The sequence below is a fragment of the Castor canadensis genome, chromosome 11 (genome assembly GCF_047511655.1).
Source record: "Castor canadensis chromosome 11, mCasCan1.hap1v2, whole genome shotgun sequence".
NCBI lineage: Eukaryota > Metazoa > Chordata > Mammalia > Rodentia > Castoridae > Castor > Castor canadensis.
Window position 1 is genome coordinate 81,227,261 of NC_133396.1, and position 19,800 is coordinate 81,247,060.

Below are 19,800 nucleotides of genomic sequence, written 5' to 3' on the forward strand. Positions count from 1 at the left end.
TACTCAGAAAAACTCAGAGAACATAGCTGGGCTGAAACTGAGTCCTAAGCTACAGAAAAGTATTGCCACATCTCTTCCCCTCTTTGGGAGGAGAGACATAAGGAAGCCAACAACAGAAAATCCAAACTACTGAGGTCAGGATTACACCTATAAGAAGTATCCCAATTAAATGCATAATCCCCATTAATGATCATGATTAAGAAGACCAGGTCACTTCTTCTTTTCCATCTCAAGATTTATTACAACACATTGTTTCCAAATACAAAAGGAAGGAACAGGAAAGTGTGGCCCACTGGGGGTAGGGCTCCAAAGGGGCTGCCAGGCAAAAAGACCTGCTCACTTTTGTTAGCATCTTTTCCACTGTGTGATAAGGGGACTCAAATCCATCTGAGACAGCCTGATTTCTCAGGTGAGGGAAGCAGTAGGGGACTGTTAAGGTCCCAAGAACCTGGGGTCCTCCCTAAGAGACTTTTGCAATTACTCCACCATCATAAAGATTGTGTTCCTTGATGCTTCATCCCAATACTCAGTGCAGCTTTGCATTCTACCACACTGAAAATCAGGTCTGGGCACCAATGTACCTCTCAGAGAGGGAACTTGCTTGAATTCCCCATCAAGAGAAGTGAAAGCTTTCTTATTATTTGGGGCAACAATTTGCAGTTCTTGTGGTTGTTTTGAAAGCTGACCCAGGGGCATCAAAATACTCATATCAGGGCTGGCAGAGTGGCTTAAGTGTAAAGCCCTGAGTTCAACCCTAGTGCAGCAAAACAAAACAAAACAAAACAAAACAAAAAACCATCATATCACTTGAACAGCCATCGTAATCAACTGTTTGGGTCTGTGAACATCAGGCAAGAAAGGACATATCCTCTTTCCTGGTTTCCTGCCTATGCAGATGTAAAAATTATACGCAAAATTTCATACACTCTGGACAAAAGTCATATTACTTCTGAAATGAAAATAGAACTAGCTTCAGTCCTCAGATTGTCAGGAAATGGACCATTTGTCATCCTCTGCCACCCATGCCTCTTCCTTCCTCCAAGACCCCAGGGCTAATGGCTATTGAAGGCCCATAAAATCTGCCCAACAGCTATTCTCAGACAGGAGAGAGGTACCAATAATGCACTTGCTGTTGCTATGGCAATGAGCCCCTCTCCAGCCCTACTAACCTCTGCACCCCCTTCCCACCTCCTATAGGGAGCCAACTCCATGTTTTTCTGGTGCTGCTGCTGAGTGACTAAAGAGACTGCCACAGCCTAGTCCCTGCTTAAGCCAGCAGGGGCTTTTGAAGGAGGACAGTGCTCTTAGCAGCCACATCATTCTGCGCAACCTCAGACACCATGCACCTTGCATGGGTTCCAAGCCTTACCTCTCCCATTCATCCCTGTCAGGCTTCTACTGTCTCCTCCTAGGTCCTGCTCACAGGAGTCATTGCACTACCCCAGCCTCGCCCAGTCTCATGTGCTTCCCAACCCCTGAGACTTCTTCCAGAACTGGACTGCCACGCACCTTTTAACCCACTAAAGCTCCTGACTCATCTCCTTCAATAGTTTGATTACTGTATCACTAGGAAAGGTCTCATTTTAGGTAAGGAGGGCTTTCCATCATCCCAGGAGACTAGGAGGATACATATTTCAGGAATGTTAAGGCCTATTGACAATAAAATTCCTGTCATTCCTTCTTAATGAGTGCCCATCTTTTTTCTAAATTAAGGAAGGGGGACTTTTGCTATAGTCACATGTACACACACACACACACACACACAGAGACAACATCAAACTTCCCAGAAGGTACAAAACTCAAGCGAAGTTCCACCAGAAAATGAGGTACCATGACCTTGAAGATTTGACTTTTCTGACGGTTCTGAGTATAATAAGGATTAGGCACACACATTGCTTCTTAGTAGCCATGAAACTTGAGTTTATCTGTCAGCAAATTGTTCAGGAAACTGGAATGGGAATAGGGTGTTTCTTTTCTAGTTTTAAAGCTTTCAGACATACGTATTGCTAAAATGTATTGAAACATTTCTGGTACTGTAAAGTTTTTTGAGTCTAGATTCATTTTTATTTTTTATGGCTTACTTACTTGTCCTGTTGTATTATTTAGGAGAGCTAGGAGTGGTGGGAATAGGATGGAGGGTGAATGCTCTGATTATCTGTACTAAACATCAAACCATAAGATTTTGTTTTTATTTTTTGGTGGGACTGGGATTTGAACTCAGGGTTTGGGGCTTGCAAAACAGGTGCTCTATTACTTGAGCACACCTCTCTAATTCATTTTGCTCTGGTTGTTTGCAGATGGGGGGTCTTATGAACTATTTCCCTTGGGCTGGCCTTGAACTGCAATCCTCCCAAGCTCAGCCTCCCAAGTAGCTAGGATTACAGGTGTGAGCCACTGGCGCCTGGCAACTTGTAGGTTTTGTTTTGCTTGCCAGAATTTATCATCTTGTCAAACTACCATATAGCTCCTCCTGCTGTCAATGTCAATTTTCTTCTTCAATTAATATGATTCTTACAGTCTCCTATTACCCAAGAAACAAATCTGTTGGACAAACTGGTTAATACTATGTCTAAAGAAAGAGTAAATTTGCTGAGAGTAAGGTGGCTCTTTGGATAGCTTTCACTGTTGTAGAACACTGAAGTTCTCGAACATTCTCTATATTCTGAACACTTGAAGCTTCCTATATATGATCTTTCAAATGATAGTGGAGTGCAACTGAATATTTATTTTCAAAGATTCCAGTATCTAACACCCAACTGCACGCACAAATTCGGGGCACCTTTCATTTTTCTTTCTGTATACACTCTATCTTCTCCCTAACACTGTCCTGCCCCTTCTTTCTAAAGATTCATGCTGGTGACAAATTATAATGAAAGAAAATTGCCTTTCAAAGTCGAAGCACATAGTTGAATTCCTAATTTTTCTTACTACAAAAACTTGGAAAGTAACATATGTGATCTGAACCCCCCAAAATCATCATCTATTTAAAAAGAGTGACAATTCTTCTTAGTTACTAGTGCGTTGTGAAAATTGAAAACGTTAAAAGTGTTTTCTAAAAATATCATCATAGGCCTCTTGGTACTTACTCCAGGTTCTTACAGCGACTGCACTGAACAAGGAGGCAGAGAAATCTCTCCCTGTGTACACCTCAGCCTGGTCCCTGTCCCTGGTCTGTCTTGTGAATGGGAAGCATGGATTTAAAAAACAAAAAGAAGCTATTGTTACCCAATAAAACGTTTCCACATGTCTTTACTGAAGAAGCTTCTTGTGCTACATTGCTGGCATTTAGTGAGTACTCTATACAGAGGCTGACTTAGACTGTATATGTTTTTGCTCATTTAATAATAATACTATAGGTGGTGCCTCTAGAGGTAGAGCCCTGAGCTGTTCAATCCCCAGTGTGGGGAAGAAAAAAAAAAAGCTAATTATGTCCTCATTTTGAGAATGAGTAAACTGAAGCTTAGAAAGAGTAAGCGATTAGCCCAAGCTTATGCAGATAAAGTGTTAGAGTCAGAGCTTAAGCTCAGACAGTCCAGTTGTAGATCGGAGCCTTGAGTCTACACAATCACAGAATTCAGGTATCTTAGCTAGGGGTGGGGCTGAGATATGGTACAGGGAAAGAAAATTGGTAATTTAGGGGGAGAGATTAGCAAAGGCCTTTCAGATCACCACCCAGAGGCAACAATGTGTGCATGTGGGGGGAGCAAAGTCAGCCTTCAGAGCTGGACCTTGAGAAGAATTCAGCTGCCTTCCAGAAAGAGTTGTCAGACTCATGTCCCTCAAGGGCAATAGTGGGTTTCTACAGCTGCGCTGGTAGCTGACACTACAACCTCCACACTGTGGAGAGAGGAAAGCACACGGAAACATATCTGGAGTCTAGATCACCCCATCCAGGCCTCTTCACATCTCAGCTACTAAAAGTTTTCACTCAGTATAACAATTTGTAGCTTTCAATACTTTATTTCAAGTCAAACAAGTTTATTTGAAAACAAAGTAATACCACTCCTAGGGATATATCCAAAGGAATGCAACTCCAGTTATTACAAAAACACCTGCACACCCATGTTTACTGCAGCACTATTCACAATAACCAAGTTATGGAAACAGCCAAGATGCCCCACCACTGACGAATGGATCAGGAAAATGTGGTATTTATACACAATGGAATTTTACTCAGTCACAAAGAATGAAAATTTGTCATTCACAAGTAAATGTATGGAACTGGAGAACATCATCTTAGGGGAAGTTAGCCAGGCTCAGATGACCAAAAATCACATGTTCTCCCTCATATGCAGATTATAGACCTAAAACAAATGCAGTAATATTATTGGACAAGGGTCACACACTAAGGGAAGAATGTGCATGGGAAGAATAGAGAAAGGGAAGGAAACCTAAAACTTGAAAGTGTTCGATGTGCTCATGTGGAGAAGTGAATAAAGTAATCTTAAACTGACAGAGGCCACTATGGGAAGGGAACCCGGAAGTAGTGAAGAGGACTGGTACAGATGAACCAATGTGGGTTGCAATACACAAGTGCATGGAAGCAATGCTAGGAATCTCTCTGTATAGCTATCTTTATCTCAAACTAGCAAAAATGCTGTTTTTCTTATTATCTCTTATGTTTTCTTTCCAACAAAGAGAACAAGAGAGTGGAACAGAAAGTATTTGCTAATCTAATAGAAAGTTATAGTTCTAAACTGCTGATAGAGCCCAAAGTTACCAGTTTACAATTTTATTTTATTTTATTTTATTGCCTGTACTTTCCCTTCAACTCCACACCAGGCCAATGTCTCTGTATCAAAAGCCCCAACATCAAAAAGGATATTGACTCACAAGCTAAAGAACTGAGGAATGACTGCTACCTTCTGTTAGAGTCTAGACAACATACACAAATATGATTGTCAAAGAGTGGGTTATTTTCTGGGGCTAAGTGGGACTTCACCAGGAAGAACTGTCAAGTTCGAACCAGAAAGTATCACTGCTTCTCCCCACAATTTTCCTTTTGCTCTGCCATTTACTGACTGGCCAGAATAGGATGGCATTTAAAAAATTAACAACAGTGACAAACATTCTTCTTATGCAACAAATACTGTAAATAGCTAAATATTGTAAGTATCATTCCCAGTTGACAGTTAAAGTCATTGAAGTTCAGAGACTAACTTGTCAAAGGCCACAGAGCGAGGAAATGAAAATAAGGATTTAGACCCAAGTCCAGCTGGGACAAAGTCCAGTGCTTCTCCCTGTGTCCCTCTGCCCAGCTGAATCTCAGTACCATATGTGACAAAATGACCCTGCCGCTAAAAGACACACCTAGGCAAGTGCTCTACCACTAAGTTACATCTCTAGCTGGTGGCTTTTTTGAGAAGAAGACTTACTATGTAGCCCAGGTTGTCCTTGAACCTGGAATCCTCCAAGTGCTGGTATTACAAATGTGTACCACTACACCTGGCACAAGCAGCGTGTGTACTCATCCTGTTTTTCATCTCATCCCTAAATGGCCAAAGTCAGTTTCTATTTCCCATTAATCTCTACCCCTTAATTTTATTCCTAGGATTGCCTCAACTCAGAGTTAGGTTGAAACTCAACATGGGCTTTTCATTAGATTGTCTGGAGCATGACTTATAACCTGTGCAACTTCAGCACTTAGAACAGAAGCACAATAAAAAAAAATATACAACAAATTCTGCATTCCCACTATGTCCTTGACTGCCCAAGATCCCTGGCTCCCTGTTAATTCATCAGAACCAACATAAATGTCACAATCTGGCATTCAAGGTCTTCTGTCAGATACATCTCCTGATCACTCTGTTGGAGACTTGTTGTTCTTCCAACCCTCTTCCCTCCCCCATTTGGATGGCAGGTTACCCTTCCCCTCCAACTTCTCCCCATCTTTGTGCCTTGGCTCATGCTTGAAACCCCCCTCACCTGTGTTCTTCTTTGAGCCCCATAATTTCTTCAAAAACTCAAGAGAAAAGATGCCTAGAAGGTTTTCCTGACTGCAAACTGATTAGCCTTCTTCTGCAGGCTGGTATTTACCGAGCACCTCCATGGGTCATTAAGTCCTTTGAGGGCAGCCTTATGGAGCCTTTTTTTTGGTGTTAGGTATTAAGTTCTTTTCATACTACCCTATTCCTCTGCTCCCCTGTGTAGAATATCTCAAGAGGTTGTTTATGGGCTGGCTGAGTGACTCAAGTGGTAGAGCACCTGCCTAGCAAGCATGAGGCTCTGAGTTCAAACCACGGTCCCACAAAAAAAAAAACCCAAAAAACAAAAAATCAAGAGGTTGTTTATACTCATGTCTCAATTCCTGTCCTCTCATGCTCTTTTGAACCAACTTCAAACAGACTCTTGACCTCACCTCTCCACTGAAATTGTTCTTTTCAAGGTCAGTAATGATTTCTATGGTGCTAAATCCAGTGGTCAATTTCAGTCCTCATTAACCTCTCAACAGATTTTGATACAAATATCTAACATATCATAACTTCTCTTCATGAAATTTTTTTTATTTAAGAAAAGGTAATCATCAAGAAAGTATTTTTATTCACATTTAAGCTTATGAAATAAAGGCTGAATAAGTATATCATATATATGTGTGTATATATATATACAAAATCACTAACATTGTCAGCTATAAATATAGTCTGATTCAAACAACAATGTATCCCCCCCCATAGTGAATAACTGGATAGAATTCTGAACAAAACAAAGTTATACAGTTTCTTTGATTTAAATGACCTAATATTAAGTGTACCTTTAAGCTATACTAAAAATACTTTGTAATGTGGAGATGGAGTCCAGACTCAAATATAGGTTGTTTTGTTTATCATTTAAGTGGGCGCCTCACAGGACACTCAAAGCTTGTGTGGGACAAGATCATTCTTTTTTGCTTGATTTCTATCTCCTATACTGTAGAATATCTAATACCCCTGGCAGTACCATCCCCAATTATTGTGAAACCAAAATGCCCCTTAAAGTTTCCACAATGTTCCCTAGGAGGGTGACACCATGTTGGGAGGCAATTTTCTGTGGATAATTTCTGCATGGCTCATGAGCAGAGACACTGACTGGCTTTATTATCTTTTCAAGAATATTTGCACAGCAAACAGCTTTGGATCAGGAAGATAGTGGCCCCTCGGAGCAAAGGGTAGGCTTCTTGCCCATTTCGAAAGACAGACTTCCTAAGTCCAAAGTTCCTTTCCTATATATTGTGACCCTATGCTTGTGCAGGCATCTTCTGGTATTCTCACACTTCCCTGGGGAATCGGAGAAATGGGGCAGGAAAATGCAGGTGCTCTGGCTTCCGCTATTGTGAATAAAGTCCTTTGTGAGTTTGGAGTCTCTTGTTTTCTGCCAGTACACGGGAAACCATGGCAGGCTAACTTGTTAGCTTGTTATCTCAGTTCTTTCGCAGTTCTTGACAACTACTTCATTGCAAGTCACCAGAACAATCTGTCAACTACCAAAACTATATTATTGTTTTTTTTGGGAGGGGAGTGGGGATAGTGGGGTCTGAACTCAGGGCTTCACAGTTGATAGACAGGCACTCCACCACTGGAGCCATGCCTCCAGCCCTTTTTGCTCTGGTTATTCTGGAGATAGGGTCTCACTTTTTTGTTGGTGATCCTTCTATTTTAGGTTTCCTTCCATCACCATGACTGAGATGACAAGTGTATACCACCACAGCCTTTTTTCTACTGAAATGAGTTCTCACAAAGTTTTGGCCCAGGCTGGCCTGGAACCGTGATCCTTCTGACCTCAGGCTCCCAATGAGTTAGGAATGCAGTAGTGAGCCACCAGCTCTCAGCTTGTGCTCTTATCTTGATTTCTCCTTGAATTCCAGACACTTATAACCCATCACTATCAATACTTGAATGTCAAACAGACATCTTGAATTTAAAAAGACTCAAGTCAGGCATCAGTGGCTCACGTCTATAATCCCTAGCTACTTAGGAGGCAGAGATCAGGAGGATCAAGGTTTAAAGCCAGCCCGAGCAAGACACTATTTTGAAAAAAACCATCGCAAAAAAAGGGGCTGGTGGAGTGAGTCAAGGTGTAGGCCCTGAGTTCAAACCCCAGCACCACACACACACATACAAAGTTTCAAATAAACTCCTGGCTTATTGATAACCAGTTATAAAGTAAACTCCCCCAAATCCTATTCTTTCTGAGCTTTTGTCACCTCGTTAAAATGCATATTCCTCTCCCTAATTTCCCACACTGAAAACCCTGACATTGTCTTTGATATTGCTCTTTCCCCCATACTGCATACCTCATTGATCCTGACTCTACTTCCAAATTACATGCACAATCTGACCACTCCTCACCACTTGATCTCTCGCACTCTAATCCATGCTATCATTAGCTCTCATCTGGGCAATTATCACAGCCTCCCAACTAGTCTCCCTACTTCCTTCCTGGCTCCCCAAAATCCACTTTCAATATAGTACCCACAAAATGGTCTTATTTAAACTTTGGTCTGATTAAGTCACTTCTTGGCTCAAAATTCCCTAGTGACTTCCCATCTGACTCATAGAAAAAGCAAAGGTCCTTTTTCTAGTTTGTTCCTCTCTCTACCCTTTACTGCCATCTAATATTATATGAGTGCATTGGTTGCTTATTTTTATTATCTATCTTCTCCCACTCTGTCTAATATAATACAAATAATTTCATCTTTACAGTAAATAAAAATAGATTCAGGCCTGTAATCCCAGCACTCAAAAACAGGCTGAGGCAGAAGGATCACAAATTGGGCTGGTCTCAAAAAAAGCCTTGTCACTGGGTGCTGGTGGCTCATGCCTATAATGCTAGCTATTCAGGAGGCAGAGATCAGGAGGATCACAGTTTGAAGCCAGCCTGGGTAAATAATTCTGTGATACCTTATCTTAAAAAACCTTTCACAAAAATAGGGCTGGTGGAGTGGCTCAAGGTGAAGGCCCTGAGTTCAAGCCCCAGTACCGCAAAAAACAAAAAACCAAAAAAACCCTGTCTCAAAAAAGAAACAACGAAAAAAAACCCAAAAAAACTCCACAAGACCAACCAAACAAAACCCACAGAAGAAACAGGGAATAACTTGCTGTTCCTAGAACATTCCCAGATTTCTCTGCCAGTGCTCTCAGTGTGTGCTCCATCTAAAAGCCACTTCATGCTTGCTTAGATCCTGCTATTCCTTTTTTTACATTTTTTGGGGCAGTACTGGGGCTTGAACTCAGGGCCTCATGCTTACTAGGCAGTCACTCTACCACTTGAGCCACCAGTCCAGGTCCTGCTATTCTTAAAGGAGTGACTCCCATCTTCTTACATCAAGCTGTCTCAGTCTCTCCAAGGTGAGAACAATCAGATAGTTACTCTATCTGATGGAGCTTTGCATGTCTTCTATGACATGTCACAGGCCCCTCTTAATGCGGCTATTTGGTGCACATCCTATTCCCTCTTCTACAACCTGAAATTCTTGAGAGCAGAGACAGCGTTTTATTCACCAGATATTACACAAAACATTTAATAAAAGCAGAGCTTACAGTGACATTTAACACTTGTTAATTGAGTGTTGCACACAGAAGCATTGCAAAAGATGGAATCTCGGGTATTCTGCTACCACAGCCCCTTGTTTGCAGCTCAGATGTACAAGATCTGAGGATTTGCTGTCATCAAAAGCAAACGCTGGCTGACAGCCAGAGGGCAGCTACCCCATCTTGGCTTCTGCTTCAAAGTTCCCCCAAATCCCAGCCGCGGCCCTCTTGATCGTTCCTTGTTTGCTCATTAGAGTTAATTTGGGACATGAAAAGACCTAGGACTCAATAGTTCATTAAAGGCAGTTATTCCTAATATAGCAACTGCAGACAAAACAGGTAAAAATAGGGCAAAGGTGGCAAGGACGAGGCCAGTAAATGCCGCACCTGTGTAAACCTGAGGTCTTCTGTTCACAGGCTGACATTTTCAATCAGGTCCTCTGTTCACAGGCTGACATCCCCAGTCAGCTTGGAGAATGATAAGGGCACTGAGGGCAGTAGATCTGTCTCTTTAGAGAGACATTTATGAGTCTTCAAGGAACTCCACAGCTGTCCTTCTTGGGAAATTAAAGAAACTATAATCTGTGTGAAAAAAAGTCTTATTTAGAGTTCTGTGCATGGACTAAAGTACTTCATGTTAATCTCAGCTAGCATTTCTAGAGCTTTTACTATGTGCCATGGGTTCACTAAGTGTTTTGACAGATTATGCCTTCTAATTGTCACAGTAACCTTCTGAAATGCACTATTGTCAATCCCTTATTACATATGAGGAAAATGGAACTTGGAGAAGTTATTGGAATGGGTGGGACAAAATGTAAAAAATGTAATATGCAATAAATGTAATAAAGTTGAGATTTCAGCAGCCTCGGGTATTCCTACAGACCCGACTACCTACAGACCCACCCGATTGCTTCTTAGGATATCTCAAAATATTCTAGCATTTCTTAGCAGAAGAAAAGGCACTTACCAATATCTGCTGCATTACATTTTGCTGCTCTGAGTGAAGTGCAAGTAAGTGAGTCCTTGGTTTTTATTAAATCTCATATAGAAAGCTCATTTATTTGAGGAACAAAAGAATAGTGGCTGTCACACAAAGTACTGGCATTCTGGGAAGCCATTGACAACTTTGCCTATGTGACATGTCGAATAATCTTCAGATTTAGGGCAATTGTAAAGTCTTACACAGGTGAAGCTGGAATAGCAAAGACCTGGAACGAGCATAGTACAGTAATGTGTTACTAATCTCAGGTTCCTCTAATCTTCATTCTAACAGACCTGTCATTGGTTTAGGGGAAATTTTAATTCTAGTAGATGCAAGTTACTCATCCCTATAGAACTTTTTTGTTTTGTTTTATGTTTTTGAGACAAGATCTCACTATATAGCACAGACTGGTCTTGAATTCATGACCTTCCTATCTCAGCTTTCTGAGTGCTGGTATTCTAGATATGTGCCACCTCACCCAGTTTTCTTTTTTTTTAAAGGAAAAACTAGAGCCCAAAATACAATGCTAAGTCCAAGTACATCAATGATCATAATAAATTTAAGTCTTTTAAATTCCTGACAAGGTAATCACAGGTTTTCAAAACAGGCTAAAATACTAAGTCAATAGATATGGCCCTTGGAAGACATGTGTTTAAGCAATGGGACACAAAAAGATGGAAACATAAGCCTTTATACCAGAAAAAGAAAGAAAAACTATGCTGCTAATAGCAGACAAACAAACAAAACATTGTAAAGGCAAAAACAAAAAAAGAAAACTAAAAGAGAGAAACATTAAAAATTAAAGGAACAAAGATACTGTCTTCTTTCGACACTATTCAATTCACCAAGAAGATAGAATAAATTTGAACCTTATTGCTGAACTCCTAAGTCTTTCATACCCTTAAACTAGAGTGGAACTTTCCAACACAGTAACCACTTAAGACATGGGTGCTGAATTTAAATTCATCAAGATGAAATGGAAATTTAAAATTTGGTTCCTAAATTGCACTGGCCACCTTTTAATTGCTCAATAGCCACAGGCAGCGAGAAGTTACTGTATTGAAGAGTACAAATGATAGAGAATTCCCTTTGCTGCAGAAAGTTCCATCTGGTAGTTCTCTAGTTTTCCAGGGAAACTCTGATATATAGACCTCCACTGAGGTCTGGCCAATCCCACAGACATTTTCTACCACCCCTATAAATTGTCAAATCCAGAATCTCAGGAAAGTAATCTCACATTGACAAGTGCAGTTCAATCAACTCCTTAATTCCACTTTATATGGCTAAGCACCTGCAGGATTCATTCACATCCATGCTTTCCATGTTCTGGCCAAAGCTGATCAATGAGGGTTTATAAACATTTCGGTGTGTTTGTTGCCTTTTCCACCTCAGACCGGCTCTTGTACATCCTTGTCTGGGCTGTGCTGGGACACACTCTTGTTATGAACCTGGAGGTAACTGGAGAAGTGGGAGTGGGTCCTACAAAAGCTGGAAGCCCCTTGTGATGTCGCTGTCTCAGTAGAGCTATTGAAAGGGGCCTATGCAGAGGCAGGCTTTCTCTCCCGGTGGGACAGTTTTCTGAATCAGAAAGAGAGGGCCTAAGGAATTGGTCCCTCACTTTTTTTCCTTCTCTCTCTTCATAGCTCTGGGTTCCATTTCTTCTTCCACCAGCACCCTTGACTTAGCGTTCGAGATTGTCAGATGCGAATGCTTACTTGGATCTGCTACTCTATAATTCATACAACATGTAGCATCCTTCTTTACTGCATCTGCCCTTCAACTATAAGAAATGAGGAATTCAAGATCACATAAATGCTTTTTTATTTTCCACCCATCTTTTAAATTGAGCACTCAGACCTTTAATTTTTTTTCACTCTGTACACCCTCACGGACAGCATTTTTCAATACAAATCTCCTCAATGATAACATGTTCCTATCTATGCTGCATTATAATAAGGAACACACTAGCCTCATGTGGCCACTGAGCATTTGACGGTTACTAAAGAATTGAATTTAGGGCTTGAGATGTAGCTCAGTGGTAGAGCATTTGCCTAGCAGATTGATCCCCATACCACAAAAAAAAAAAAAAAAGAAGAATTGAATTAAAAATTTTATATAAGAGGCAGGAGGGTAAATACTTTTGTAAATGCCACAATGTACCCCTACCCAGCACAACAATTAAAAAAAGGATGGGAAAAAAATTATCTAGTTTAGAGGGTGATGGTGGCTCATGCCTGTAACCCTAGCTACTTGGGAGACTGAGATTGGGAGGATTATGGTTTGAGGCCAGCACAGGCAAAAAGTGAAACCCTACCTCAAAAAAAACCCAACACAAAAAAGGGCTAGCAAAGTGGTTCTCATGGTAGAGTGCCTGCCTAGCAAGTGTGAGGCCCTGAGTACAACCTACAGTACCGCCAAAATTTTTATTTAGTTTGAATTAATTGTCATTTCAAGGCAAATAGCCACATATGGTTAGTGACTGCCACATTTGACAGCACAGCTTGAAGGTACCAAAAGGCATAGCGGTGCATGAATAGGGTGGAAAGAGTTACTAGAGTAGCAAATAAAATATCCCTCATACCCCTGTTGGAACTGAAGACAAGTCTGGACAAATAGGGCTTAGGTTCTGATCTTTGCTGATTGCCCATAAAAATGCCACCTCTGAGTCCCTAACTAACCCCTGGCCACACAGCCAGTCTTCTCCCCAGCCCCCAAACTATTTCCCAATGAAACAAGCTGAGCTCAAACATTGATGAAAATGACGATGATGGTGATGACAATGATGACAACTTAGACAGTCAAAGAGAGACAGGCTAAAAAGGTGCTATTTAAAGAATCTTGCACTAAAACCTCCCCCTAGTACCTGTCAGCTCTGAACAGATGATGGTCAGAACAAATGATGGTTCTGACTAACCTTGTACATCTCCCATGAACAGCTCTTGCCCCGAAAATCCTCTAAAACGCATTGTACACAGCACTTATCGTGATATTCTCTAATTCCAAAGAATTCTTTGTTAATGCATGTTTGTGTATTGTGCGTATGCACATGTGTGTTCTTTTCTTTTAATTGTGAGGACAAGAGTTTGTCACTACAGTTAGTTAATTCGTATTTACTGAATTCTGGATGAACTTCTTTCTCACTCTAGCATTTTGTGATGTAGGACAGACAGCACTGGCTATGTCGGGGGGCCCTCAGGAATGTGGGGATCCTCTGGTGGAGGAAGCAGCTCTGGGGAGAGTGAAGGCCCCCATAGGCTCCCATGTTCAAACTGAGTTTTCCCCATGAAACAGCTTTCCGCACACTCCGTGTCCAAGATGCTGGAGCTGTCTGGTTGTTCTGCTAGTCATTCACCACGCTTGGCTTCCCTCTCAGCTTCTATGGGCAATGTCTGGTTTGGGATGGACGATCCCTATCTTCAAAGTCCTGAGATCAGGATGCTCATGCTTTAATGAACAACAAATAGCTTTGATGCCTGGCCAACGTGCAGGACTGATCATCACAAATGGAACATTATGTGGGGCTACCTGTTCTGCACTTTCAACCTTCGACTTTTGGTGTTCTAGTGGAGGCTCTGCCCTCCTTCTCTGACCGTTGATACCCATGTCCTTGTCCCAGCTTCAGGAGTGGTAAGATAAGTGTGGCAGTTAGGAGATGAATGATGTCTGCTTGTCCCTGCAGATTCACTGTGTCCCTAGCGCACACCCACAAGACACTAGATGTACCATTTCTAGTGAACAATGCAGCTCTGCCTCCTACCGCAGTCAGTTCTCAGGAGAATGAGACTAGAAACATGCATTGGCTCTTTTCTCACGGACAGTACTTAGTCATAGATTCTGTTGTACCAGGGCCCACTTTTGCTCAGAGTAGCTCAGCAATTTCCCACAGCAAAGGCAAGAACCAAAGACAGCACCAGGAATTTCTCCTCCCTGATCTACTCCATCAGTGGCACACACACAGCTTCCCTTTGTACCCCTTCTTTCTGGGCATTCAGCCCTTTTGAGTTTTTTTTTTTTTTTGAGTGTTTATTAAAAACAATTTTATTAGGTTGTAACAGTTGTAGGGGGTTTTGTTGTGACATTTCCATATATGTGTACAAGGTACCCTAGTTTGATTCATCCCCTCCATTATTCTCCCTCTTCCTCCACCTTCTTAAAGTGACTTCAATAGGTTTCAATGTTCCATATTCATACATGTGTAGAAAATAGATCAGTCATATCTACCCTCCTTTATACTCTTCATTTACCCTCCCCACCTGCTAGTACCCTTCCCTTAACATGACCTGTTTTACATTCCGGTCCTTCATGGTTCGTCTTTTGACTGTAGAGTTTTCTCAGTGTTTTCACCACTAGCTTAAAAAATGAAAACTTGTAAGATAATAAGCCACTCTGTTCTAGTCAGTGCATCAACTCCCTTCCTCTCTCTCTCTCTCTTTCTGTCTCTCTGTATCTCTCTCTTTCTCTCTCACACACACATACAGAGAGAGAGAAAGAGAGAAAGAGAGATTTCAAAACTTTCTCTAATAAAGAAACTGATGCTGGGGGTGGGGTGAAAAGGAGAATAATGGAGGGGGTGAATTCAAGTATGATATATTTGATACATTGTAAGAACCTTTGTAAATGCCACAATGTACCCTCATTCTCCCCCAACCCAGCACAACAATAAGGAAAATAATCTGATGCTCTGCTAATTAGAAGAGTTGAGAATGGAATCCTGATCTCTCAATTTCCAGGCTTTCAGATCGCTGCCTTTCTGTAGCTAGATTCCTGCAACAAAATGCTAACAGTGGTTATCATCAACTTAATATATTCAGGTGCTCACTTCTCTCTCATTGTTCCTTTTTCTTTTTAATTTTTTTTTTGTGGTACTGGGATTTGAACTCTCTCATTCTTTGTGTATTTGCCCAAATTTTTTATAAGTCTATATATTAGTTTTGCATTTGTTAGGATGAGCTAGCTGTTCTAACAAAGTGATAATTCCCATTCCTTAGCAGCAACAACAAAATGTATGCCTTATTCATGTGTTAGACTTTTTATCACTGTGACAAATATCTGAGAGAAATGATTTAAACAGGAAAGATTTATTTTGGCCCACAGTTTCATGAGTTTCAGTACAAGATCAGCTGGATTCATTGCTTTGGGCCTGAGGCAAGACAAAATAGCAGTGGGAGTTTATGGCAAAGTTGCTTACCTCATAGTGGCCAGGAAGCAAAGAGGAAGGAGTAACAAGAAGGGGCCAGGGCAAAGATATGCCTTTGAAAGGCATGCCCCCAGTGACCTACTTCTTCAAACTTGGGCCCCAGCTTCCACAGTTGCACCACCTCCCAATGATCTAAATAAATTTTGTATCCATTACTGGATTAAACCATTGATTAGGTAGAAGCCCCCATGATCTAATCATCTCCAGAAATGCCCTCCCCAACCCCCCTGACACATGTATGTTTTAATAATCTTCTAGTCATCCTCAATCCAATCACATTTACAAGATTAGTCATTACATCATATATAATACAAAATGAGTATTCCTGACATATAGGACTCTTACATGGAGTAACTCATAAACCTGTTCTTTACATTTTGGTGCTCCTCCATGATTAACAACATATGACTTTTAAGTAAGCTGTGACATTCTGTATCAAGGCAAAAGAAAGGAAAGTAACATGGAATAGTAGGTGAGGGAAGATTTTATGGGCGAGACCAGAAAGTAGTATGTATCACTTCCATTAACATTCCATTGGCTAGAACTCAGTTGTGAGGTTACATCTAAATGCAAGGCACGATGGGAAATGCAGTCTGTCGGTATCCAAAAAAGAAAAGGGAATGAATTCTGTGAATTGCTATTCAGTCTATACCACACATGTTAAAAAAGAAAAAAAAAACAAAACCAAGGTTAAAATGGAATAAGGTAGGCAAGTCCCTCTGTAGGGCAAACTTAAACCCTCCTACAGCATTTTTACATTCAAATCTCCAAGCTTCCACTGGTAAAAAATAGCCTCCATCATCAAGATGTGGACAGATTGGATTTTCTTGCTACAACAGTTTCACCCTATCTGTGGAGAATACATTCTAAGGTTCCCAGTGAATGTCTGAAGTTGTGGATAATATCAAACCTTGTATATACTATGATTTTTCCTAACATACATATCCATGATAAATTTTAATTTACATATATAATAGAACATTATATATAACATGTAAGTATAGTAGTTATTATTCTTATATATAAATATACACTATATATGCAATATACAAGTGTAATAAGCATACAGTACGTGTAACATTACAGATATGTAACATCTGTGCATCTGTCTGTGCAATGCCTATAATATATTTGATATGTATAATATAATATCCATAGATGTAATATCTACAATGCTACCCTATTCAGCCTGGAAAAAAGAGCTTCTGTTATTTGTGACAATGTGGATGAACCTTGGGATACTATGTTAAGTCAAGTAAGCCAGATAAAGAAAGACAAATACTGCATTATCTTACTTATATGTGGAATCTAAAAAAAGTAGGATAAGTCCTAGCAATCTAATGTATAGTGTATTAATGATTATAGTTTATAATACTGTGCTGAATATTCAAAATTTGCTGAGAGAATACATCTTGTGTTCTCACCACAAAAAATGTGAGGCAGTATATGCTAATTAGCTTGGATATGTTAATAACTTCACAATGTATACATATATCAAAACAATACAGTGTATACCTTAATTATATACAATTTTTATTAAGAAAATTAATACTCTTGCCTTGGATGAAATTGCTCCTATGCAGCTGGCTGTTACCTGGTGCCTAGGACCCTTTGTGCCTATACATATTAGACACACAGCAAATGGTAATTAAAGAGAGACTAAAGTTGAAGTGTTAATTCACATTAAAACAGAAGCATCTCACTGGATTTACTTATCTCAACATACACATATCTGCATTTTAATAAGAAATTACACCTTAATGCTCCAAAATTGATCTCTGAAAATGGGCTTTCCAGGTTTATCTGCTCTCCAGTGGAGAGACTTAGGAACAGGTGAGTTTTCTTGGTGGTCCTTAATCTATTACAAAAAGGATGAAGAGGCCAAGTAGGAACTCAGTAAGAACTGAAACCCAAATGTTGTTGGTTGTGGTGGATCTAGCTGTAATTCTACCACTCATGAAACTGAGGTGGGAGGTTCATGAGTTCAAGGTCAGCCTGGACTTGGAAAACCCTGTCTCAAAAAAAAAAAAATAAACAAACAAAAAACAGCCAGCCACTGGTGGCTCAAGCCTGTAATCATACCTACTCAGGAGGCAGAGATTAGGAGGATAACAGTTTGAAGCCATCCTGGGCAAATAGTTTGTGAGATCCTATCTCAAAAAAACCCATCACAAAAAAGGGCTGGAGGAGTGGCTCAAGGTGTAGGCCCAGTACCACAAAATAAACAAACAAATAAATAATAAATATAAATAAATAAAACAAAACTCTCAGGTGTTTATAAACTTCTATGTTCAGATAGAAAATATTTGCTCTCTGTTTGTGGCTCAAGAAATGAGTAAGGAATCTTAGAAGATGCATGAAGACTTGTGAGTTACCCAGTCTTCTGGGTAATCTCCATGCTCAGGCATCTCTCTCCTTTTCTGAGAACTGGACAGGAGGAGATGAAAGCAAGCAATGTGAAAGAAGACAAGTATTACCAGAAGCTCCTTCAGGGCCCCAAGCAAAACCCCTGAGAGTACACATTCCCACAGATGCATACTCAGACACATTCATCCTCCACCTTTGGCAGAAGTCAGTGTACTAGACTGGAATGAGACAATGAGACTCCCCTCACCCAAAGCGTAGGCTCTTGCCCAGAACTTTCCATTCTGTGGGAGAGCGCAGTGGGCAGAAGAGGATAATAAAAGTAGGTAGTAGTAAGCTCTGTATATATAGCCAAAAAGTTGATGAATCCATGAGGGAGAGGAGGACAGAGAAGTCCTGAATTTTGCTCTTCACTGTTTGGTCAGATAGACTTGCAACTTTATGGGAAAGTTTAATGGCCATTTTTACCCAGGGTTATATATTTTCTCTTATGGACTGTATCAAGCAATAGTGGTCTCCAAGGCCATGGTATTCAATGACTCACTCCAGTATTTTTCATGCCTTCCCAAAAATAAAGGGAGATGGGCCAAGCTGTGGAAAATATCCTATGGAAGCTTGTTGAAGATAGCGACTGGCTCCATGTTAGCAGTTTATGTGGTTTTCTGTCTTGATGATGGGATGGTGCTGATGAGTACACAGGTACCACCAAGGTTTGTCTACCCCAAAGAGTGGCAACACATCACCATGTTCAACCTCTTCAACCTCAGTGGCTGTGTAGATGTCATGAGCAGGAATGTGCTGCCTCAGAGGTGTGTGGTCCTAGAAAAAGCTGCCATGGTCTTGAGTGTCTATGAGCTCCTGCTGCTGCTGGTGTCACATGCTAAGGACACATCAGGGGTGGAGCTACACGTTCATTCTCTGCTCATCTTGGTGGTGTCACTGCTGACCCTGGTGTTGACCGCACAACTGTGGGCTTCAAGGATGTTTCACCTCCAGCTCATGGAGGCCTTTCTGTTTCTGATGATGGGCTCCTGGCTGATGCAGACGGGTTTTATTTTATAGACCAGTCTCTGGCTATCCATGGGAGGATGATGACATCGGTGACCTCAAGTTTGTCACCACTTTTTTCTGCTGGCATTTGATAATCAATGCCTTGTGCCTAATGGGAATCTATGGCTTCTCTTCCTTTTGGCATCGTTGCTACAGACCGACCTTGAAGCCAATGGGGTCCAAAGAAGCTCCCTACCACAAGAGCACTCCAGGACCCCTTTATAGGCTGCTGCAGGAAGGGGAGCAGCTAAAGAAAGATGACCAGGCTCTCCTCCTCCCAAAGAGCTCACCCTGTGACAGGGCCTAGAACGCCTGGCACATCCTCTGTCCCATCTTCTGCCCATGGGTTCTCTCAGCTACATGTATGGCATGCTCTTTAGCCCCCAGGGAAGTTAATAACCCTGGAGGACACCAGTTAGTTCCAACTTTTGTCCTTGTTGCTAGTTGCTAAGGAGATAAGAGCTAACATAGATGGGCTTATGCAGATGAGGGGAAGTAAGAGAGGAAAAAGAGGTCAAGAGAGCAAGAAAGTGTGTAAAATATGGCCATGATAGAAAGAGAACAATAGTATGCCTTTGAAAAGCAAAGAAGACACTCCAGCAGGAATGCCATCACTAGTGGCTTCTCCAGGCTTTTAAGTGAGAAATAAAGCCTTCTTACAAGTCAAAACTACAATGGTGGGTATTCCTTGGCCAACTAAA

The 19,800-nt window shown here is 41.0% G+C and overlaps 1 protein-coding gene and 1 non-coding gene across 2 annotated transcripts; both read left to right on the plus strand.

The window, feature by feature from the left end:
- Nucleotides 1–3,069: 3,069 nt before the first annotated feature.
- On the plus strand, nt 3,070–3,195 carry LOC141414502 (small nucleolar RNA SNORA51). Its single transcript, XR_012439529.1, has one exon. It is a non-coding gene; the product is annotated as a small nucleolar RNA SNORA51 (small nucleolar RNA).
- Nucleotides 3,196–18,490: 15,295 nt separating this feature from the next.
- Nucleotides 18,491–19,406, plus strand: LOC109674222 (transmembrane epididymal protein 1). The gene is given in 2 exon segments (XM_020151258.2): nt 18,491–19,107; nt 19,109–19,406. Coding segments are annotated over 2 exon segments (915 nt in total).
- Nucleotides 19,407–19,800: the final 394 nt, after the last annotated feature.